Source organism: Colobus angolensis, unplaced genomic scaffold (genome assembly GCF_000951035.1).
Source record: "Colobus angolensis palliatus isolate OR3802 unplaced genomic scaffold, Cang.pa_1.0 Scaffold308, whole genome shotgun sequence".
NCBI lineage: Eukaryota > Metazoa > Chordata > Mammalia > Primates > Cercopithecidae > Colobus > Colobus angolensis.
Genome location: NW_012116355.1, coordinates 1,384,509 through 1,407,513, shown reverse-complemented (window position 1 = coordinate 1,407,513; position 23,005 = coordinate 1,384,509). Strand labels below are relative to the sequence as shown.

Genomic DNA, 23,005 nt, shown 5'->3' with positions numbered 1-23,005 from the left:
TTTTTTGTATTTTTTAGTAGAGACGGGGTTTCACCGGGTTAGCCAGGATGGTCTCGATCTCCTGACCTTGTGATCCGCCTGTCTCGGCCTCCCAAAGTGCTGGGACTACAGGCTTGAGCCACTGCGCCTGGCCATACTTTTCTTTATAGTGTCTTGATGAACCTCTTCGTTTGTGGTCAGTGCTTTCTGTGAATTGTTTAAGAAATTCATCCATACTCTCAGATAATGGAGACAATGTTCTGTATTTCCTTGTAAACACAAAACAGTTTTACTTTCCATATTTAATCTGTCAGGAGTTTGGATAACTCATCTTCTTTAAGTGTGTTATAGCTATTTCTTGAACTTTTGCCCATCTCTATAAATTTTTAAAAGTTTGTTGAAGTCTTCAAAAAATCCTGTTGGGATTTTAATTAGTAGCTGGGACTACAGGTACACGCCACCATGCCCTGCCAATTTTTGTATTTTTTGTAGAGATGAGGTTTCACCATGTTGCCCAGGCTGGTCTTGAACTCCTGAGTTCAAGCAATCTGCCTGCCTTAGCCTCCTAAAGTGCTGAGAACTGTGCCTGGTGATACTGAATCTTTATGATAGTAACTCTTCCCATTCGTGAGCATGTTATATCTCTCCATTTATTTAAGTATTTTTTAAAAATTATTCGATAGTTTTATAATATTATCCATATAGTTTTATACACATCATTAGATTTCTAATTATTTTTTGATGCTAGAATGAATGATGTATGTTTTTAAAATTATGCTTCCTAAATATTTGTTTGTGTGAAGAAATGTGATTGACTTTTAATATTTATCCAATTATTCTAACAATGTGTGTAGATTCTTTTTTTTTTTTTTTTAAGACTAGTCCAGCACACTAGTGAGAAGGAGAGAAAGAGTGGAACAAGGAGTTTGATCTGTAACTGACTGTGAACAATCAATTGAGATAACTCACTACCTTGGGCCAGCCAATTTGTAGATTCTATATATGCAGTTGTATTGTCTGCAAATAATGACAATTTTGTTTTTTCCTTTCCTATTCTTACATCTTTTTACTTTTTTTGTGGTGTCCTTGCCAGGACCTCCAGTACAATGCTGAATAGAAGTAGTGAACATCCTTGCCTTGATGCCAACTTTTAAAAGAATGCTTCTAATATTTAATCAGAATAATGTTGGCTGTATATTTTTGGTATTTTTTTAATCAGGTTATATTTGCTAAGTTTTTCTTTTTTAGTTATAAATGGGTAATATATTTTAGCAACTGCTATTTCTGCGTCTTTTTTAAATGGCTTCATTGAGGTATAATTTACATACCATAAACTTCACTCAAAGTGTACAGTTCAAGAATTTTTAGTAAGATCTCATGTCCATTTCTGCATATTTTGAAATGATCTTTTTTTCTTGAATCTGTTAATGTGATGAATGATATTTATTTTTCTAATGTTAAACCATCCTTGCACTTATGAAATAAATATAATGTAACCATCACAAATTATTTTTTATACACTGCTGGATACAGTTTTCTAATATTTTATTTAGAATTTTTGCTTTTGTATTTATGAGTGAATTGGCCTGTATACTTTTATTTTCTTATACACTTTTGATTAATTTTTTTTGTGGGCTCACGCAGTCCTCCTGCTTCAGCCTCCATAGCAGCTGGGACCATAGGTGTGTGCCACCACACCTGGCTAATTTTTAAATTTTTTTTTACAGAAGGGGTCTCGCTATGTTGCCCAGGCTGGTCTTGAACTCCTGGGCTCAAGCAATCCTCCTGCCTCAGCCTCTCAAAGTCCTAGGATTACAGGTGTGAGCCACTGCACCTGGCCTTCTTGATTAATTTTGTATCAAAGTTATGCTGGGTTCATAGAATGAGTTAGGAAGCATCCTCTTTTTTTCTGTTCGCTGACAGTTTGTATAAGATTAAGACAACTGTTCTTCAAGCATTTGAGGAATGTAACTGTTTATCTATGCTGGGTGTTTTCTTTGGGGAAAGTTTTCAAATTACTGGTTTAATTTTTTAAATTGTTATAGGAGCATTCAGATTTTTTCCAATTCTTGAACGGGTTTGGCAAGTTTTATTTTTCTGGTGTTTGTCCATTTGTTTTCAATTTTATTAGCATAAAGTTGTTCAGAACATTCTCTTACTTTTTTTTCTACATCCATTGTTAGACCCTTCTTTTATTTGTCTGTGCCTTGTTTTTCTTAATTCTCTAGAGATTTGTCTATTTTATGAGCCTCATCAAAGAATCAACTTTTGCCTGTTCATTTTGCTGAATCTTTGCTTTCTAGTTTAACTTTTGCTCTTATTTTCTTATCTCCATTCTTCTATTTTTTTTACATTTATTCCTTTCCCCGTAAGTTGTTAAGTTTGATGCTGAGGTAATTTATATTTCACATTTTTTTAAGATAAGGATTTAGGGATATAGGTTTTCCTCTACAACTTTTATTGTACCCCACAAGTTTTGATATGCAGTCTTTTCAGTTCTGAGTATATTTCCATTTGTTTTGATTTCTTATTTGACCCATTATTTAGAATGGTGTTTTTCGAAATTTTAAACTTACAAAGGATTTTGGTTATCTTTTTCTTGTTGATCTGTAATTTTATTACATTGAGGTTAGAGACAGTTATTTTGCATGATGTTAATCTTTGAATTCTATTTATGTTTGTTTTATAACCTAGTACTTGGTCAACTTTTATCATGTTCCTTGTATGTTTAAATCTGTAGTTGTTGGGTTCAGGGTTTTATTTATGTTAAAGAAATCAAGTATATTAATTATATTTCAAGAGTTTTAGATCTTTGCTTTTTTGGGGGGTTGGGGATGTCTGCTTGACCTATCAGTAATTGTAGTGTGTTACAATCTAATATGGTATATTTTGCCAATTTCTCCGTCTGGTAATTCTTTATTTTTATTTTAAAAAAATTGTAGAGATGATATCTTGCTTTGTTGCTCAGGCTGGCATTTTTGTTTTGTCTTTGTTTTTGTGTTTTTGAGACAGGGTCTCACTTTGTCACCCAGGCTGGAACACGGTGTGATTGTGGCTCATTGCAGCCTCAAACTCCTGGGCTCAAGCCATCTTCCTGTCTCAGCTTCCTGACTATAGGCACACACCATCACACCCAGCTAATTTTTAAATTTTTTTGTGGAGATGGGGTCTTGCTACGTTGTCCAGGCTGGTCCTAAACTCCTGGGCTCAAATGATCCTCCTACCTGGGCCTCCCAAAGTGCTAGAATTACAGGTCCTTCTAGTAATTCTATCAGGCCAATACAAGTTTGTAATTATAATATCTTTCTGGTGAATTGAAACTTTGTCATTTATGTAGTGATCCATCTAAAAACTGTGTGTGTGTGTGTGTTTAATCTGAAAATCTCTTTTGTCTGTTACTTTTTAACTTACTCAGCTTTTTTTATTGTATCCATATCAGTCAAATTTGGATCAGAGAAACCACTTTTAGTGATATAGCATAAGGGATTTACTTGAGAGATGAGACTTTACACAATTGTGGATACTGGTTAAGAACTCTGCAAAGCTATTTCTTTGCATCTATTTTTAAGCCTGAAGTCAGTGGCTGGTATCAGGAAGGAGAACTGGACATGAAGTGGGTAAGAGCAAGGACAAACTGGAACTCATGAGGAGGACAAAGTCAAATTTGCGTCTGTCTCATTACCTACAACACTGATGATATGGATGGCCTTCAGGACAAGCTGGTGCCCTTTGCCGTGGAATTGCACATACACCTGGCCCAGGACCCAGAGAGGCTGAAGGAGATCCAGTGGGAGCTAGAGGAGTTGTAGCCAAATGCTGCCCTATGGCAATAAGGTGAACTACTAAATCAGCAATATTGTGCATAAGCTGCCACAGTGCTTGGTACCCCACATCAATCTTCAGAGGGTAAAAATGGCTATTCTTTCATTTATGCTTTCCAAATATGCAGATTTCTCTCATGGCCAATTGGGAAATATTTAGCAAAGGAAATTCTTGCAAGTATAGTTCCAGCTAGTTGACAGTACAAAACTGTAATATCTTGTGCTCTCTTTAGAACAATGAGAGAATCTAGGAACACCTAACTCTGTCCTATTCCAACTTAAATGATAGTTTTCTAATATTTTAGTTCTTCCTTTAAATATTACTAATTAAAAGCCATTGTAATTATTTTCTATAGATAATGTTTGCTTAAATTTACCTCATGTTTATCAGTTCCTTACCATTCCTTCTTGCATCTCAGACTTTCCTTCTGTGATCATTTTCCTTCTCCCCAGAGTATATCCTTTAGAAGTTCCTTTATTGTATATAGACCTGATGGTAGTAAACATTTTCATTTTTGTTTACCTGTAAATGTCTTATCTTTTCTTGGTTTTTGAAAGGATGACACTTTGAAAATATTTTTTTCTCTGTCTGCTTTTAAGGTCATCTCTTAAGCTGGTGAACTGCAGTTTCACTGTGAGGTGCCTAACTGTGGAATTTCTTCTATTTTTTTCTCCATTTGTGGATTCACTTATTTTGTTAGTTCTGGAAAATTCTGAGCCTTTTTCTTTGTAGGTAATGCCTGTTCTTTATGCTCTTTCCTTCTGAGACTCCCATTAGATGTGTGTGGGATCTTCTCATTCTGTCTTTCATATCGTTTAATGTTTCTTTCATATTTTCATCTCTTTGTCTCTCTGTGCTGCATTCTGGGAAAATTCTTTCAGTCTATTTTGCATTTCACTGGACTTTTCAGCTGTGTTGACTCTGCTCTTTAATCCATCTGCTGAGTTTTTGGTTTAGCAAATACATTTTTCATTTCTTTTTTCTTTTTTTTTTTTTTAGGTTTTCACTATTTATTTATGACAAATATTCCACTTCCATGATTTTCTCCAGTCAAAAGTTCTTTGAGACGATGCCGTCGGCCTTGGCCAATCGGAGAATGGAATCATCTGACTCACCCATCCTACGAATGGCCCCGCAGATAGCGTAAGTTTTAAACTGGCCGTTAAACCTGCCTGTGACCTTGTCAACCTCGGCCACGTTCATCTGGATGGATGCGTGGTCCTTGGCACCGATGATGCGGTTGCTAGCGGAGCATTTCCGCGGCACGTACAGGTCCACGAACTCGCCGGCGTCGTTCTGCATCTCGAGGCTGAGCCTGCTGCTGCCACACCACGCGCGAGAGAGAACATTTTTCATTTCTAAAAATTCTATTCAGTTCCTTTTTACATTTGTCTACTCATTTTTTTAATAATCTCTTATTGCTTATTTTAATGATTTCATATTTTTAGTTATTTTTATTTTTTAAATAGAGACAAGGTCTCACTATGTTGCCCAGGCTAGTCTTGAACTCTTGGCCTCAAGTGATCTTCCTGTCTCAGCCTTCCAGAGTGCTGGGATTACTACAGGCGTGAGCCACTATGCCTGTCCAGATTTCACATTTTTTTAAAAATCATAATTATTCTGTATTATTATTATTATTATTATTATTATTATTATTATTTGAGACGGAGTCTCGCTCTGTCACCCAGGCTGGAGTGCAGTGGCACGATCTTGGCTCACTGCAAACTCCGCCTCCTGGGTTCACGCCATTCTCCTGCCTCAGCCTCCCGAGTAGCTGGGACTACAGACGCCCGCCACTATGCCCAGCTAATTTTTTGTATTTTTAGTAGAGACGGGGTTTCACCGTGTTAGCCGGGGTGGTCTCAATCTGCTGACCTCGTGATCCACCCGCCTTGGCCTCCCAAAGTGCTGGGATTACAGGCGTGAGCCACCGCACCCGGCCCAATTATTCTATATTATTTAACTGTTAATTCTAATATCTGAAATTCTTGGGAGTTGAAGTTTATTGTTTGTTGTGTCTGCAGATTCTGTACTATGGTGTTTGTTTTCCTTTATCTCTTATTGTGAGCTCATGTTTAATTGCCCTTTCTTCAAAGGATACCTGGAAACCTACATTGAGGATGTTTTCCACCATTGAAGATAAATATTCATGGGGTGTGTGTGTGTATGTGTATGTTGGGGGGCAGAGACATGAAACTTTCTGGTTAAATTTGGAATTTACAGATTTAATTCCTCTATCTTTCAGCTAGTTTAAGGCCTAAATGCCTGTTTGTAGTGCTAATAATGGCATTTGTCCTCAGGACAATCCTGTCTTTTTAACCATACTTACCACTCATCTCCATGACAGTCCAACACAAAATAAAAATTAACTTTTATTCAGAACTTAAGTTGTTTCAAAGCAGGAGGGCCCTTTAGAGTTTCTAGACCACCACACTGCCAAAAGCAGAAGCCTTTCCTTCATTCTTTTTTTTTTTTTTTTTATTTAAAGAGACAGGGCCTTGCTCTGTCATCCAGGCTGGAGTAAAGTAGTGTGATCACGGCTCACTGCAGTCTCAACCTCCTGGGCTCAAGTGATTCTCCCACCTCAGCCTCCCAAGTAGCTGGGACTGTGGGCACATGCCACTGCACCTGGCTAATCTTTGTATTTTTAGTAGAGACAGGATTTCACCATATTGCCCAGGCTGGTCTTGAAATCATAGGCTCAATCTGCCTGTCTGCCTCAACCTCCCAAAGTGCTTGGATTACAGGCGTGAGCCACCATGCCTGGCTTTTCCTTCATTCTTAATACCACTGCTATCTGACTTTCACTCCTCGCCATTCACTGAAGCTGTCTGGCTAAGTTACCAAGAGTCACTACATCCAAGAGATCACTTTCTCTGTCACTAATGCTTGACACTGATCTTTGGCTAATAATGCTGTATTTATTGGTTTATCTTTGATTTTCCTCCTAGTTCTCTGGCAATAATTCCCTGTCTTCTTTTATGGCTTTTCTTCCTTTACCTACCCTTAAATATTTATATTCTCCAAAGTTATGTCCTTGGCCATTTTCTCTCTCTTCTTTGGCAATTTCATCTCTTCCTATGACTTCACCTACCATTTATATGATGATGACTTCAAGATCTCTATCTATAACCCAGACCTTTCCTTTGCTTCAGATAACTATATCTAACTACTTGCCGAACATCTTTTCCTGTATATCCTCAAATATTTTTGTCCTAAAATGAACTCCAAATCTCTAATCTGCTATTCCAAACTTCAGTTGATAGCATTAGCATTCCTCCAGTTGCCACAGCCAAAAACTGAAGGGTCACCCTAATCTCTTCCCTCACCATCCAGATGGTGACCAAAATCTGTTCATCTACTTTTTAAAATTCCCTCCTATTGAGTATGGAAAAGCAGTCAGGCACTCTCATATTTTGCTTGTGGAAATGTAAATTGTTACAGCCCTTACTTATTATGGCAATTTGAGGTGTATAGCAAAAGTTTTAAAAAGGTGTATAGCCTTTCTCCCAATAATTTCATGTCTAGTAATTTATCCTAAGGGAATAATTGGAAATGTGTACAAAGATACATGTATAAGAATGATTATACTAGCAAAATTTTATAAAGAACCTAAATTTTCAATAAGATTCTTTAAATACAACATTTTGTAATAAATTTTATTTATTTTTATAATAAACAATATTTGCTTCCTGAAAGGGCATATAATAATATATTAACAATGGTTATTTTAGGTAGTAGGATTTTAGACCTTTTTTCTTGTGCGTCTCTGAGTTATCCGCATTTTCTACATTGAGCATATATTTATTTTGTAGTTAGACAAAATACATTATTTTAAAAAATTGTCTCCTATTCAACAAATTCATTTTTTCACTGTGACAGTCACCTTATCTCCTACCTACATCCTCCTTCCTCATCTTTTACCCCTCACTGGCCTTCCTGCCCTCAACCCCAGCCCCTGCAATTCCCTAACACTGTGGCCAGAGTGACCTAACTCACAATTGAACCATGACTCTTCCTCCCAGGTTCAAAAACCTGGAGCCTTATGTCCACGCTCCTAAACATAGCCAGAGAGGCCCTTCTTGGTCTGGAGACTCCTCCCTCACCCAAGGACTACACTCTCCTGCTCTAGCAGTTTCAGTTTCTGGTAGGTCCCTGCCCACAGGCTGCGTTTTCTCATGACTCTCTTCTGCTGGAAGCCTCCTCCTCCTGGATCCCTCAGTAGATCTGCCCTTCAGGTTGGGCAGTGCTCTCCCCTTTCTGGCTCTCCACCTCTGCTGGTGCATGTTCCACATCAGGCAACTCTACTTTGTTCACTTGTTTGCTGTGGGCTCCTCAAAGGCAAGGTCTGGCCTTTCCCTTTTGTATCCTGAGTTGCCAACAGATAAAGATACTCAGCAAAGTTTTGTTGGATGGTTCACACAGATAAATTCTCTTAGGCAGAGTCACAGTTAGACTCACAGATTTCCTCCCACCTGGCCACCAATCTTCAAGCACAGACGCAAGGAAACTGTGATACATATACATTAAAGGGATGCATATAGGACAGTTTCTGGCCTATTCCATAGGCAGCCTCAGGGCCTTTGCACTTTCTGATCACTCATCTGGAACTTTCAGCTCTTCTGTTCTTTCAGTTCTTCATGTGGCTAGTTCTATTTCATCCTTCCAGTCTCAGTTTATTGTCACCTTGAGAGAGGGTTTTCCATGACCTAAGTAGCCCTCCCTTTCCATTTCCACTTCCACTACTCTGTTTATTTCCTTTACAGTATTTTTGAAGAATTTATAAAACTCATGTTTATTTCTTGTTTATTATCTGCCTGTTCCTACCTCCTACCCTAATGTAATTCCATGAAGGCAGGATTTTGTGGTATTTTACATACCATTGTAAATTCTGTGCCTAGGTAAATGAATAAAACACACACACACACAAAGCTACAAATAATTACACACACACATTGCCAGGCATCCAGACTGGCCATACACTCTGGCCTGCCCCTCCCCGCCAATCTCCCACTTACCGGAGTCAGAAACTTGTTGGCTTCCCAGGCATATAGAGGTGGCTCCTTATAGACCTCCTTGATGGAGGTGGGAGCCCTGTAGGAGTCACTGTAGGTACTGATAGGGGTCTTGGTCTTACGGGAGAACAGGAACATGGTGTGGTCTTGGAGATGCTGTGATGGGCTCTACCTGTCAAGGGCTCCTGCTGGACATCAGTGACCACCCTTCCCCTAGATAACCCACACCTCCAGCCTGGCAGGTGCCCCTAGCTGCTGTAATACCCTCCTGCAGAGGATCTCTCAGCTTCCTTCCCCAACAGCCTTCCTGCTCCCACCCCACACTGACGTCCCCTCCAGGATGGGCACTGCCCATTGTGATATCACCTGACTCAGCCCCATCCCCGGGAAGGTGAGGAGGTCAAATTCCCTCCCTGATCCTGACCCCTTCCTGCCTCAAGTCTATCAAAAAAGCCCAATTTCTAAGAGTTCAGAGGGCCTCTGGAGATCTTCTAGGTCAGGCTTCTCACTGTTGAAGAGAAACAGAGGTTCGGAGGGGTTGTGACTTATCCAGGGTCATGCAGCAGGTCAGTGGCATGCCTGGGAACCCACGGGTGGAGGTGGAGTAACGTGTGCCCAGAGGACTGGTTCTCTCTGCTTCCCAGCCCATCTGCCCCTTGCCCATACCCCAGGGAGGGAGCTGAGGCTGGCTTGTTTGATGCTTTTAATATCATTATTTATGTTACACGATACACAACCAAGGATGATGGTCAATACTGCAATGAAAATGTTAAAAAAAATATTATACACGGCTCATGTCTTCCACACACCTTCCTGGAAATAAATTAGTGAGCACGGAGAAACCTGGCTGGGTGGCAGCCACGGCTGAGAGAGGAGGGAGTGTTAAGGCAGTATCTACAAGGGGAAGGGCGGCAGGAGGGCAAGCTAAGGCCTAGATTCTTCCCTCCAACCTCCCAGACAGGGAAGGAGGGAGCCACGCCCCTCCCTAGACACAGAAGCTGCCACTGCCGGCTTCCTGCCTCTCTCGGCCACACATACACTGCCTCAGTTGGAAGCCCTTGCCTGCCAGGGAACTAGTATGTCCTGTGGGAGGGAGATTTTCCCTGGTGTCTAAGGGCCACAGGGATTGAACAATGGGCCCGAGTCACACAGCAAGTCAGCAGCAAAGGCAGCAGTCTAAATGAGCCCCCCAAAAGAGGAGGTACCCATGTTCTAGAAAGGTGAATCAAGGAGCCCCGGGGTGGTGGTGGTGGTAGTGGGAGGCCTGGCTCTGGGTTCCAGATGATGGGGGCACAGGGGTTGGGGGGATGTTGATCTGGGTGGGAGAGGTGGGCTCAGATGGGGGCCAGTATGAGCCTTGTGGGTCCTGCAGGTACCTTCTCTGTCCTTGCCTCCCTTTGTTTGGCATTTTCTCATCATCTAACTTGGGTCCCTGGCACTAGAGGAGGTAGGGATGGGTTGGAGGAGTGGGGGGTGGTAAGCTGCACCCCAATATTTTGGAATTGGCACTTCCTGGGTATGATGCAGGGAGAGGTGCCACCCTTCCTAAGCCAACAGCCTCACTCCCTCCTCTCATTGCTCCCCATTCCAGCTGCCACCTCCCAGGATTGGTGTCCAGAGAGTGGGCTGTGGGTGAATCTACTGCATGCCTGCATCATGTGAGTGGATCTATGGGAGTGGATCCAGCAGCACATGTGGGGTGTTAGCATGAGATGATCCACCTGGGCCTGTGCTATAAGGTATGTGGGCACAGGCCTGTGCAGTTTTAGGCTGTCTGTGCTTTCATTTTTCTTCACACGGTGTCAGGTCTACACTGCCTAGCTCCAGAGGAGGGCCTTCCTTACCTCTTCCCTCTTGATTTTCAGCCTCAGCTTTCTGGAACCCTCCCCCAAACCAGCAATAGCAGAAGCAGCTGTATACACATCTTGACCTACAGACACCCTATACAGCTACACACAATAGACACCCCCCAACACACATACACATTCACAGAAAACACGTAATCCCAAACAGAGCCACGTGTGCTCAGACATACACAGTCCTGATAGGAACTGCCCCTTCCCCTTTCCACAGAGACACACAACTCAGCCCCACCCCAACCTTTAGGTGTACTGAGACACACAGAGATCGCCCCCACCCCACCACAGAAATTCCTATAAAGAAACTCTTTCAGGTATAAAAGGATCTTAAACATAATTTCAGCTGCTGTTCATTTTCTAGTTGAGGAAACTGAAGACCAGAGAAAGCAAGTGGCTTGTTGAAGATCACAGGGAGGGGCCAGAGCTACAACCAGAACCCAGGCTTCTGACTCCTGGTCCAAGGCTGTCAGCCCATTGCACTGCTGAGCCGCCTTCTGCACTGTAAACAGACCACACAGGCACTTGCCCACCAGGGACACCCACATCTATGACAGGAATAGACTGAGGAGAGACAGGTCCAACAGAGACACATACACACCCACCCCCTGACAGCCTCAGAGATATACACACATTGTGCTAAGCACTCCCTGCCACATCCAAACAACCACATCCATACAGCCACTCAGCCCACTGGATTCTCCAAAGCTTGCTCCTGGATTCTTACTGGGAAGCAGCCTCCCGGGTCTTGGGCTGGGATGAGGGGAATGGGCCATTGGAGGCCAGCCTTACTCCCTGCTTCCAGCCTGGGATTGAGACCAATGAGCAGAAGGATAGGTGAGGGTGGGGGTGGGGTGGGCTGGTGGCAGAGAGATAGATGCATTGGTGAGGGGCCAATGAGGACAGATCACACCACTCAAACCTCAGCCTGTCTCTAAGGCCCACCTTACCCTGCCCCACTCCCAGGGAGCAAGGAAGCGGGTGAATGGGGCAAGAGGAGGAAGAAGGCAGTGATCTGATGGGTAAGGGGCACTACCCGGTTGGGCAGCTTTGCCAGGATTCCCATCTGAGGAGGGGGAAATGCAAATAGAAACATGGACCGGTAGGGGGCATGTGAAGGGGGCTCCAAGGTGCTGGGACCCATCCCCACTGCCCTGGGCCTTTCTTCCTCTGAGCCCCTTTCCTGGTTAGGCTGAGGCCGGGGCTGGGGGGTTCATGGCTTCGCTGGGGTGGGGCCAAGCCCCTGGCTTTGTGATCCCCCCACTCGTTAATGTTGACCTCCCTCCCGTCCAGTCTTCTCTTTTGGCCACCGGACTGCAGCCCTGGGAAGTGGGGCAGGGTGCTGGGTGAGGTTCCCCCAGGTAACTGAACAAATGGCCCCCACCCCTCTTCAGCTCCTGGGTGGAGAGAGACCCGGTTTTGGTTTCTCCGGCTCCATGAACACACAGAGGTACACGTCCTACCATAGGAGGAAGCAATGACTGTTATACAAGGTTGGTGGCTGTAGGGGCGCGGGGCCGGGGGGCAGACAGACGAGCTGGGGAGGGGTCGGCCTCTGCCCGTCATGCCCAGCCCTTGGCGGCCCCATCCTGGCGGCCGCAGCAGCCCCGCCCGCTACTGAATGTGGCAGGCAGTGGAGGACGTGGCCTGGCAGCACATGCAGGTGGGGTTCACGGACTTGGGGGGGATGAGATCTAGGTCCTCGTCGTCGGGGATCTCATCTAACCGATAGCCATCCTTCAGCAGCTGGATGTTCAAATCTTGGTTGATCTGCTGTAGGCAAAGGGGAGGGAGGTCAGGCCCGAGCGGCAGGGAGGCACCACCCACGGCTCTGTGGCCACTCCAGGCCGTCTGTGCCCCAGTCCAGCCGGTGCCTTGGATGTCAGCCCCGCTCTGTCCCACGTCTGTCCATACCCCCAGGCCCTGCTCCTGCCTAGGCGCCCTCCTCCACCTCTGGCCTCTCTTTCTAGTCATCCCTCCCCATTCTAAGGTCAACTTCACACCTCTGGTCCTGTCCCTATCTCAGGCTGGCTACTAGAGGATATCACCTGTATTTTACACCTGTTCTATTTAAATGGCCTGCTGCAATCTAAAGCCCCACTCCTAACCCTAGGCTCCCTGCACTTGAGGCCAGTAACCACTTCTTTTCCATCCTATCCCAGGCCCACCCTGTGCAGGGCACCACCCAGCCCTGCCCAGCCCTCTTTTTCATTGTACTTGGGCGTTGGCCCCAGCCCTCCCCCTGATGGCGATGATCCTGCCCAGTGGTGTCTAGGGTGAGAAGGGGTAGGGGCTCACCTCAGCAGAGGAGTAGCCGGAGGAGGAGTATCTAGACATATCAAAGTCATCATCGCTGGCCATGGAGGAAAGAGAGGGAAAGTGATACCAAGAAATTAAATAGAAAACTCTCCGCAATCCCACCTCCCATTAGTCAGCATCCCACACCTCCCTCATAGTTCCAAATGGCAAAATCTCAATACAAACTGTGCTTGCTGTGCAAATGCAGGATTTTAAAGACAAGTTCCCTAGCCCCACCCTTAAAATCAATTGCTATCCTTAACCTCCTTCTAAATATAGCAGTTACTCCTTTCACCCCCTTCCTTCTCATCTTTTGTTTTTCTAGACTCAAATCACCCTGACTTGTAGGGTATTCCCAAAGTCCAAGTGTAGCCAAGTGTTTTCCAGGGAGTAGGGCTCCTCCCTGAGGGGATGGGGCATTAAGCATCATATTCTGCTGTCCAGAGACAACATCACAGGCCAGTTAGGGACAACCGTTGGATCAGTTGTCCCAGGATGACAGCAGACAGCGCAGGCCCCCCTTTCCTCTCTCTGCCACCTTTCTTCAACCCCTAGTCCCTGGTGTAAAAAAATTCCCATCCCTGGAGAATTCACCCTTGGAGAGATTCTGGCTGAAGAATACCCCAATTCTGACATTAGAGCAGGTATGGCCTGTATAGTCCACTTGTGCTACACAGGTTCCTTTGGGCTGCCCAGCTGCCCCCAAACCCCCATACACACCTGTCCGTGTCAAGGGCTACCAGTGGCTTCTCATCGGGGCTCTGGTCAAGCGAGGAGTACCCTTTATTGGGGACAACCAGCCTGGGTGAAGATTTTGGGAGTTAGAGTGGCAAGTGGAGCATAGAAACCTGGCAACAGACTGGGTTAGGTCCCGTCCCACCACTTCCTTCCTTCCCTCCCTCCCCACCTTGGATCCTGTTAAGGCTGTCTCCTCTCAGAGAGGAGCCGGGCCTGAGGAGCAGGGGAAGAGAGGGAGGCTCAGGACCAGCAGAAATAGATCCTGGCTGGCAGGGTCCAGGTTGGGTAGGGAGGGCCTCTACCTTGTTCGGGCCATGACATTGTTCTTCTTGGGTTGCTGGTTGACAGGGCTACCCATGCTGCCATTCTTCAGGGAGCCCTTCCGGGCCAGTTCCCTCTGCTTCTCTGCAAGAGAACATGGGAAGGAAGCTGTGTCCTGCCCCTGAGGCCACCCTGCCTTACTACTCAGGGCAGCCTGGGCTGGGCCTCCACTGTGAAACCACTTGCTCCTAGAAGGACTGAGGCAGGGATCACAACTCCAGGCCCCTGCTGCTTTGTGGAGCTAGTGCCTGGCCCTGCACAACCTGAGGCAGACAGTAGGGGGCAAAAAGAGGAGGCTGTCCCTTGTTTTCCAGGAACTACAGCTCCCATGTTAGGGTAGTTAGTGTGTACTTGATGCCAGGGAAAGGCTGGAGGAGAAGAGATAATCACAGAAGCCTGGCACAGTCAGAGAGGGCTTCCTTTAGGTGACACCATGACTTGGAGAGAGGTGGGCATTCTAGGAAGGAGGGACAGTGCATGCAAAAATGCATTTAAAAGTGAGCATAAGTGTGGCTCTGGATAGAGGGGTGAAGAGAAAGGTCAGGTTAGAGAAGTAAAATTCATTTATTCAGCCACTTATTCATTCAACAAATATCTATGTCACTAATTATATGTCAGGTCCTGTGCTAAGGGGCTGAAGACTGTCTCTGGTTACAAACTCAGAACATGAAGGACTTGAATGCCAGACAGAGGAGTTTGGGATTAACACAGAAGGAAAAAGAAGCCACTGAAGATTGTGATGTGGGAGGGGCAGGATGGGGCTGCAAGATAAGGGGCAGGAGGCTGGGGGAGCCCATTTGGCTACGCTGCCTGAGTGGTGCTCCTGACTCCTTTGCCAAGGTCTGAGTTCTCCAAGGTTCCAAAGCCTACCAGGTTCATGGAGCTAGCCATCAGGTGACCCACTCCACTGCCTGGTATGAGACAACTGTTCCCGGAAGTATCTGCCTGGGTCTTGGAGGAGTCCCATCTGCCCTTCCCTACTCATCTCAATTAAAGCCCAGATCTAAGAAAAGGAACTGTTAGGTAGAGAGGGACACTAGGGAAAATGACTCATAAAATAACCAAATGCTCCAGAGGGTAAGGATGGGGAGGACCTTTACAGCTACTGTGACTCACTTTGAAATTTCCCCTGACCTCATGTCTCTGAATCTCTGTCTCCTACTCTTTGACCCTCTTTCTTTGCCACTGCTCATCTGATTCCAGTTTTTTCCCAGCTTATTTCCAGCAGGTGGCAGCTGCCATTACCACTCTAGGCCTCTAGGGGGTGCAATTTGCCTTAAAGTTTCTGGCGGTACTTGGTGCAACTGGGACAATGCTGTGAATTTTCATGAGGAGCTTTGATGGTAATGTAATGGGGAGGAAAAAAGATGTGATTTTAAAACTTGCTGAAATTGTCTGAAATAGTGGGAAAAAAGCAAACAATAAACTGGCAAAACCAAACTACAGACTACTATACAACCATTTAAAAGAATGAAGGCACTATATGCTGACATTAGAAGGAGCTCCAAGATTTAGGTGGTGGGAGAGGGAAGGCCAAGTTTCAGAAAATGTGCACAATATGACACCACTTATATTAAAATACAAAGTAAAACTACAAAAACTAAAAAGGCTTGGAATGGTTACCTCTTAGGAGGAGAATGTGATGGGGGAGAGTAAAGAAGTTATGCTTGTTAAAATACTTGTATTGTTACATTAAACAATATTAGGCTGGGCATGGTGGCTCATGTCTATAATCTCAGCACTTTGAGAGGCCGAGGTGGGTGGATCACTTGAAGCCAGGAGTTCCAGACCAGCCTGGCCAATATGGTGAAAGCCTATCCTTACTAAACATATAAAAATTAGCTGGGCGTGGTGGTGTGTACCTATAATCCCAGCTACTTGGGAGGCTGAGGTAGGAGAATCGCTTGAATCGGGGAAGCAGAGGTTGCAGTGAGCCAGGATCATGCCACTGCAGTCCAGCCTGGACAACAGAGAGAGACTCTGTCTCAAAAAAAAAGAAAAGAAAAAAGAAAAAAATAAAAGACCAACCCCGTCCCCCCAGTAAATAAAATTGGCTGCAGTTTTAATCTGATGTCCTAGGAATAGAAACAAATTCCAAGGAGAGAACTATTCTCGTTTAGAAAAACAGCTCGAGGGGCTCCTTGGATGTGGTCTGGAAGGAGTGAAGCAAGCAAGGTAAGAAAAAAAAAAAAATAGCAGTTGAATAATAAAAGTACAGGCCTCTGTGGAAAGGAGGGAGAAAGTTGTAGGGAAAGGGCCCTTAGAACTGAGGAGGCATCAGTAATTGTTGGGCACCTGGAGCCTGAGGAGGAGGATGGACAGGACGGTGGCCTGGATGGCAGAGGAGCTTGGAAGGATAATAATGACTATATTTAATTGTAAACTCTTTCCTGTATGTCCTGTTTTGTAATTTCTCTTCAAGAAACCAAAGTTTTCATAAAAGTGTGTTATATACAGCAGCCGTGAGACAGTGAAACTTTGGTCCCTGAAGGGAGACGGGCAGCACATGGGGTTAAGGGAGGGCAATGGTGGCAGGAGCTGTGGACAGTGGCCAGGAGCGAGGGGACTTCACAGGATCAGGCTGCACAGTAAACTGACTTTGGAGTGGACATGAGACAAAGCCACAAGGGAAATGTGACCCAGAAAGGGAGGGAGATATTTGGGTTTTCTAAGAAACTAAGGGAAAAATCCCCCAAATAGGTGCCAACTGGGCCCAGAGATCTCTAGATGGGCTGAGGTTGTAATCGGGAGAAGGGCTCGGCTTCTAGGATTGAAACTCTCATTCCTTTCTATCCCTTAGACATAACAAGTAACACCCCACTTCTAAGGCAGCTTCCTCTCAGCCTGATCCAGTGTTTTATGGGACTTCCAAATCCTCTCTCTAGGGTTCCATGAAAACCCTGCAGCTATCCCCCAGAATACCTGGAACATCCTTGGCTTCAGAGATGCCTCTTAGAGTTTCAGGCTCCTGCAGAGAACTGTAATTGCCCTCTTTGCCTGCAGGAGACAAGGTGCCTGGCAGTGCCAATGACTTGAAGGCTTGAGTCTTGGAATCATCTAGGCTGAGCTGGTTTATTTGTGGCACCTCATTGTAGACCCAGCCCAGAGCATCTTGCCTACTCCCCACATCTCCCTCACCCCCCAGACACACTCACCCAGCTTCACTTGGAGCGGGGATGGTTTGTAATTCATGGCTACTGACTCACCCTCCCGGGCGTCACAGTCTCCGTCTGAGATGGAGGCGGCGGTTGGGTCCTGTGGGGAGAAAGCAGTAAGACAGAGTTGTTAGGGAGTGAAGACAGGGGTTGCTCTCAGCCCTGAAGCTAGCCTTCCTACCTGCTCTCTGGGCTTCTGTGAGCATTCACCACTCACAGCAGGCAGGGCATTCAGGGAGAGAGGGGCAGACCTATCTACTGTGGGACAAAAACACTGGGCTAGGTAGAAGAACCAAGGATCTGGGTTTCACGTACACCCAACTTGGTGTCTGTCCTCAAAGTCCTGTGTGGTCCAGCCTCCTCCAGAAAGCCCATCATGATTTCTTTAAACTCACAGGACTTCCTTCTCCTAACTGCCATACTAGTAGCCCTTCCCTTCAGGCCCTTCCTGTGTACTTGCTTGGCAAGGTCTTCCTAGGTTCCTGTGAGTTTAAGTCGGGGTTAAGGGGAGAGTAGGTGCTGTCTGAGATGGGTCATCTCCCTCTATTTCCCAGTGCTGGACAGGTTCCTTCACAGGATCCAGAGAACTGACTGGCCAAGCCACACCAGCCTTCAAGGCTACAGCCACTGGACAAAAAATGGTTCTAATGAGGACTTCTCCAGTTCACAAATGATGCCTAAAGAGTGTCTCCTGGGAGAACCTGAAAAGTTGGCTAGGTATGGTAGATGAGAAGACAAATAATGACAAACCAGCAGGTGGCCAGTTAGTCTTTTGCTGCCCAGAGGGCAAAACACTTGATTCTATAGATGGCCAGGAAGATAGGAAAGCACAAATTCTGTGTATTGTCCTGAGTGTGGAACCTTTGACATCCTCTTCACTGCCCTCTTCACTAATCTCTAATTGGGCTGGGTACTGTGCTGTCCAGAGTCTTTTTTTTTTTTTTTTGAGACGGAGTCTTGCTCTGTTGCCCAGGCTGGAGTGCAGTGGTACAATCTTAGCTCACTACAACCTCCACCTCCCAGGTTCAAGTGATTCTCCTGCCTCAGCCTCCTAAGCAGTTGGGACTACAGGTGCATGCCACCATGCCCAGCTAATTTTTGTATTTTTAGTAGAGACGGGGTTTCACCATATTGGCCAGGCTGGTCTCGAACTCCTGACCTCATGATCCGCCTGCCTCAGCCTCCCAAAGTGCTAGGATTACAGGCGTGAGCCACCATGCCCAGCTAAGAGTCCTTATCTAGCCTTGCCATCCCCTCCCAAACACCCTCCTCTGCTGCAAGATCCAGGGCCCTGGCCCAGCCTGCCTCAGTCAGTTGGAAGTGGCTGAAGTCATCCACATTCTCCCTGAGACTCTGAGGACCAACCATTGACAGGGGTGCTGCCATCCTAGTTGTCTTTGCGTTTTAACCAGGGCCTGTAGAGTGCTAAGCCTAAGGTGTGAGGAGTGCAGAGGGGATCCAAGGCTGCTGCCTGTTCTGCCTCTGCGGATGCAGGGAGTAGACAGATGGGCATGTAGAATGCTGCCACGGTGTCAGGCCCAGCGATCTGAGTGGCTGCTGGTGACCCAGCAAGGGAAGGATATATAACCACTTCTGTTCCCTTTAAAATGAGGCAGTGGGAATGAAAACATGCTTGTCACTAAGGGGAAAGGGAAAAGTCTAGTAGGTTTGAGAGGGAAATCCTGGCCTTGTCTGTGTTCCTTCAGGCCATCCAGAGCACAAGACTCTGGGTGGGCTGTGTTGCCACAGGGGTTTGCAAGTTCCTGAGGGCAAAACCTGTGCCTCCCTCCCCTGCTTTGATCCCTAGTCCTTAGCCTTGACTGAGTAGAAGAAGGGCAGAAGGCTTTGCTCAGAAAGGCTAGGTGCCGCAGTGCCTGCATCTTGGGCAACTTCCCATGCTACAAGTCCTTCATCCTCCTTGGCTCAGCAACCTCCTTGGGAGACTCATAGGCAACACCTGTCCTGCACAGCCTTGGAGAAGCAAACCTCTACTGGCCCTGATGTGCCTCTCTGCAGCCAAAACAGTCTCTCAGCTGCTACCTGCAGGGGAGGTGAAGATGGAACAGCTGGGCTCTGGATTTCCTGTGGGCCACAGAAAGTGCTCGCTGCAAAGCAGCCAGAGGGAAGGCTTTTTAAAGGGCAAATCCCATAAACATGCTGATAGGACCCTACCAGGGCAGCACTGGCACATTTCCAAGTCCCAAGTCACATTCCTTCACTTTTTTGGTAGCATTCATCACATGTCACATATACCACATCCATTTGGAAAAGGCTTCCTCCCTTGGCTCATCTCTTGCCTCTCTATCATTTCTCTGTCCTCCCACAACCCTTTGCCTCCTCTGTGGGGTCCTGCCCTTGGCCCTCCTCTCGCTCCTTAGGGAGCCCTGATGTCTCCTATAGTTCTGATGGGCATTTTTATACTGAAGACTTCTAAATCTGTGGCATTTCAATCCTGCTTCTCCTCCTTAACCTTCCACCCCATCTATCACATGAGAGTGTTAGGCCTCACCATCCTTTCCCTGGGGCTGAGTTTTAAAAACACAAGCCCTTAGACGTTTGGGGCTAACTTTTTACTCCTCAGTGCAGATGAGTTAATCAAAGTTTCTTCTCTCAGTCTGGAGGTACTGGGTGTAAATGGTAACATGGGAGGTAGATTGCACAGGAAGGACAGGGCTAGGCAGCTGTTGAGCAACTCTGGTCACAGGGACCCACATGTGGTCCTTGAGGCCTACGGCACAGTTCCTGGTGGTATTTGATCCTGAGTGAAACTGCCAGCTCCTCTGGACCACAACTCAGGAGGGGCCTGACCAGGTGGCAGAGCCCTAGGCTGAGAGGTCCCATGCAAAGCCCACCATTCAGCATCTCCTCCATCACTATCCATGACAGAAGGCCACCTTCATGGCAAGCACAAAGATCGCTGGCACTGTGCCTGCAAACATAAGCCTTTACTGTGAGCTTCCTCTATATCTTCCCTTAGAAATGCAGCCAATGCACCACAACCGTCTCATGGCAATGTAATCAGGGAGATTAAATGTAAAATATTCATGAATATAAGTATCAGAAAAGACTCCAGGCAGAAGGAAGTGCCTGGCTCCAAGAAATCAGGGAGAATTTAAAGTGCCCCCCAAGGACATCTGAAGGCGTGAGCTAGATCCGGGAACTAGAGATTAACAAGATTATTAATAAACACTCAGCAGAGACAGACATTGAAATGCATCTCTAACAGCAAACCCTGTTTCTGCAACCCTTCAAATAAACTCTCCAAAGACTACAGAAATGATTAACAGCCCAGCCTCACTGTTTCTGGGACAGGATATATAGGCTAATGGCTAGTGCAAAGCCAATATAGCTAGAGGAAGGCAAAAGCGTCAGAAGAATTCTTAGAATTATAATAGTTTGGTCCACTGATTTTCATTAAACTGTGTTCCCTGAGTGATTGTGAGGGGGGAGCTATAGAATGGGGGTCTGGCTTCCCTTTAATAAAAGTAGATTCACCTTTATTTCATTTATATATTAGCCTGTTGCAACATTTTGGTTGGAGGAAAGGTTCTACTTTTTTTAAAAGGTTAAAATCTTTTGATTTTAAATCTTTAAAAATGTTTCATTATGGAAATTATAACAAGTAGAGAAAATAATATAGTGAAATCATGGATACCTATTAACAGCTTCAACAGATATCAACTTATCACCCATTCTTTTTAAAAATGAGGAAACCTGGGCCGAGAGTAGAAGTGTCTTACCCAAGGTCAGTGATGGAGTCAATAACCTGTCAAAGCATGCAGGGAGGGACATAGGGAAAAGAACATGACTTGGGCTTGGAGCTAAAGAGAGGCCCTCTGGGAGGCTGCTCCATTCCTGCAGGCCCAAGCATCAGTCTGCATATTAACCTCTTCCTTTGTCCCCCTGCCCCAGGGCTGTACCAACTCGAGAACTGTCTTTAGCTGGCTGGCTTTACTTGTTGGAGCTGTGGGTAGTGCAGCCAATACAATGGTAGGCTGGGACCCAAGAGATCCCAAATAAGCAGGATAAAATTGGGTGGGTAAAAAGGGAAACAAAGGAAAAAAAACAAAGTGTAGAACCTTCAAGGCTAATACCTGGAGTCTTAAGAAGGAGGATCTGGAGAAGCAGATGGAAGAGTCTGCTTTCCTGAATGACCCGCAGACCTTTACGGGCTACTCTGGTAGGACTCCGGGTGGCAAAAAAGAAGACTTGTAGAGGGTCTTGTAGTTCCTAATGTATGTATTCAGATCCATGAGCTTATCTGATTCTCCTAAGTACCCAGTAGACATGTGATTGCCTCCTCAACATTCAAATTATACTCCTCCACTGGGCAACAGACATATGGCTTGGATGGTCTGACCTCACTCTCAGTGCTAAGGGAATGCTCTGACTAAAGGAAGACAACCTACACAATCCCATTCTCCTTGCCACACAAACTGAAAGGAAGATTGTAATGGTTAAAAGCACAGACTCTGGAGCCAGACTGCCTAGGTTCAAATTCCAGCTCCTCCAGTTAGTAGCTGTAAGATCTGGGTTTCAGCTTCCTCATCTGTAAATGGGACCAACACTAATACCTAGGTCAAGGGTTCTTGTGAGGATAGAAGGAGTTAATATGTATTAAGCAGTTAGAATAGTCCTTAGCATAGTATACCCTGAGCACTATATCCATGTTAACTATAAAGATATCGCTATTATAGGTTCAGTGAGGAATACACTATCATGGTCAGTGTGCACTGGGAGCGGCTGGCCTGCAGCTGCAGCCCTGACACCACATAGGTTGGAGCCTGGCTTATATATGGAGGTATCTGTAGAAAAGGTGTGCCCTCCTTAGGGTGATGAAAGGCCTGGCCACAGGGCACCCTGTTTCCTCTCTTCCCTCACTCCAGCATGATACAATTCTTTCATTTATTTAACGATGCTAGGGCTCACAAATACAAATAGAAAAGAGTCGCAACTGGGCATGCTGGCATGCACCTGTAGTCCTGGCTACATGAGGCTGAGGCAGGAGGATCATTTAAACCCAGGAGTTCAAGTCCAGTCTGGACAACATATTGACATATTGAGACCCTGTCTTTAAAAATAAAAATAAAAAAGAAAGAAAAGAAAACAGTTCATCTTTAAGAAGCTCCCAATAATTATTAATAAACATAACCAAGAGCCATATAAAAGTAGAGGGAATGAGACAAAGGGAGGGTGGTCAAAGGAGACACTTGAAAAGATCTTAAAACATTAGGTCACCAGTTAGTTTAAGAGCGAGGAGTAAGGACATTCAGGGAACATGTGAAAAGTCTCAGAAGCACGAAACTAGCATAGTACATTCAAGGAATGGTCGACATTTTGCTATAGTTGAAGCTTAGAAGGTATGGTGAAAAGTTGCAGGAAATCAAGTTGGTGGAGTCAGGAGGGAACTCAGATCATGCTGGAATATGGGCTTTGATTTTTTTCTTTACTCAGAAGACGATGGGGAGCCAATGAAGCCTTAAGAAGGGAGAAACATGTTCAGATTCGAGATGGAAAAGGACCTTCCGACAGCCATGTGCAAGACGAGTGGGAAGGGAGTGAGACTGGAGGTAAGGATAATTAGGAAACTACCACAACAATGCTAGCAAGAGATAACGGGGGCCTGAACCAAGCAGCAGCAGAAGATAAAAGGACAGAAAGGAAGATGTCAAAAAAGAGTAGAATTGGCAGGCTTCCGATATAAAATGTAAAACAAAGGTTCTGGACATTCCTAGTTTTCTGTCTGGAGTTAATTGGGAAGAGTACTAATTTTTTTTTTTTTTTTTTTTATAGAAAGTTGCGCTATGATAAAGGTATTATT

General features: G+C 45.4%; 3 protein-coding genes across 9 annotated transcripts in view; all 3 read right to left on the bottom strand.

Annotated features, from left to right (window-relative positions):
* LOC105517821 (chromosome unknown open reading frame, human C9orf24) overlaps positions 1 to 9,172 on the bottom strand; it is a 17,852-nt gene extending 8,680 nt beyond the window's left edge. Inside the window, exon 1 of one of the 2 annotated variants that reach the window (XM_011950544.1) lies at positions 8,820 to 9,172. In XM_011950544.1, coding sequence (XP_011805934.1) covers positions 8,820 to 8,954 — 135 coding nt within the window. In that variant the 5' untranslated portion in view covers positions 8,955 to 9,172. The remainder of the gene's footprint in view (positions 1 to 8,819) is intronic. The other variant, XM_011950543.1, reaches the window with a different exon arrangement.
* On the bottom strand, positions 4,785 to 5,147 carry LOC105517822 (40S ribosomal protein S21). The gene has a single exon (XM_011950546.1). The coding sequence runs from the start codon at positions 5,101 to 5,103 to the stop codon at positions 4,852 to 4,854; it is 252 nt and encodes an 83-aa protein (XP_011805936.1). The 5' UTR covers positions 5,104 to 5,147; the 3' UTR covers positions 4,785 to 4,851.
* Positions 9,173 to 9,502: 330 nt separating the features above from the next.
* FAM219A (family with sequence similarity 219, member A) overlaps positions 9,503 to 23,005 on the bottom strand; it is a 61,336-nt gene continuing 47,833 nt past the window's right edge. For 2 of the 6 annotated variants that reach the window (XM_011950534.1, XM_011950535.1), the window contains exons 2-6: positions 17,185 to 17,284; positions 14,011 to 14,113; positions 13,691 to 13,771; positions 12,971 to 13,025; positions 9,503 to 12,442 (exon numbers count right to left, since the gene is read on the bottom strand). In XM_011950534.1, coding sequence (XP_011805924.1) covers positions 12,287 to 12,442; positions 12,971 to 13,025; positions 13,691 to 13,771; positions 14,011 to 14,113; positions 17,185 to 17,284 — 495 coding nt within the window. In that variant the 3' untranslated portion in view covers positions 9,503 to 12,286. Of the gene's footprint in view, positions 12,446 to 12,970; positions 13,026 to 13,690; positions 13,772 to 14,010; positions 14,114 to 17,184; positions 17,285 to 23,005 lie in introns of all 6 variants that reach the window. The other 4 variants (XM_011950537.1, XM_011950538.1, XM_011950533.1 and 1 more) reach the window with 3 other exon arrangements.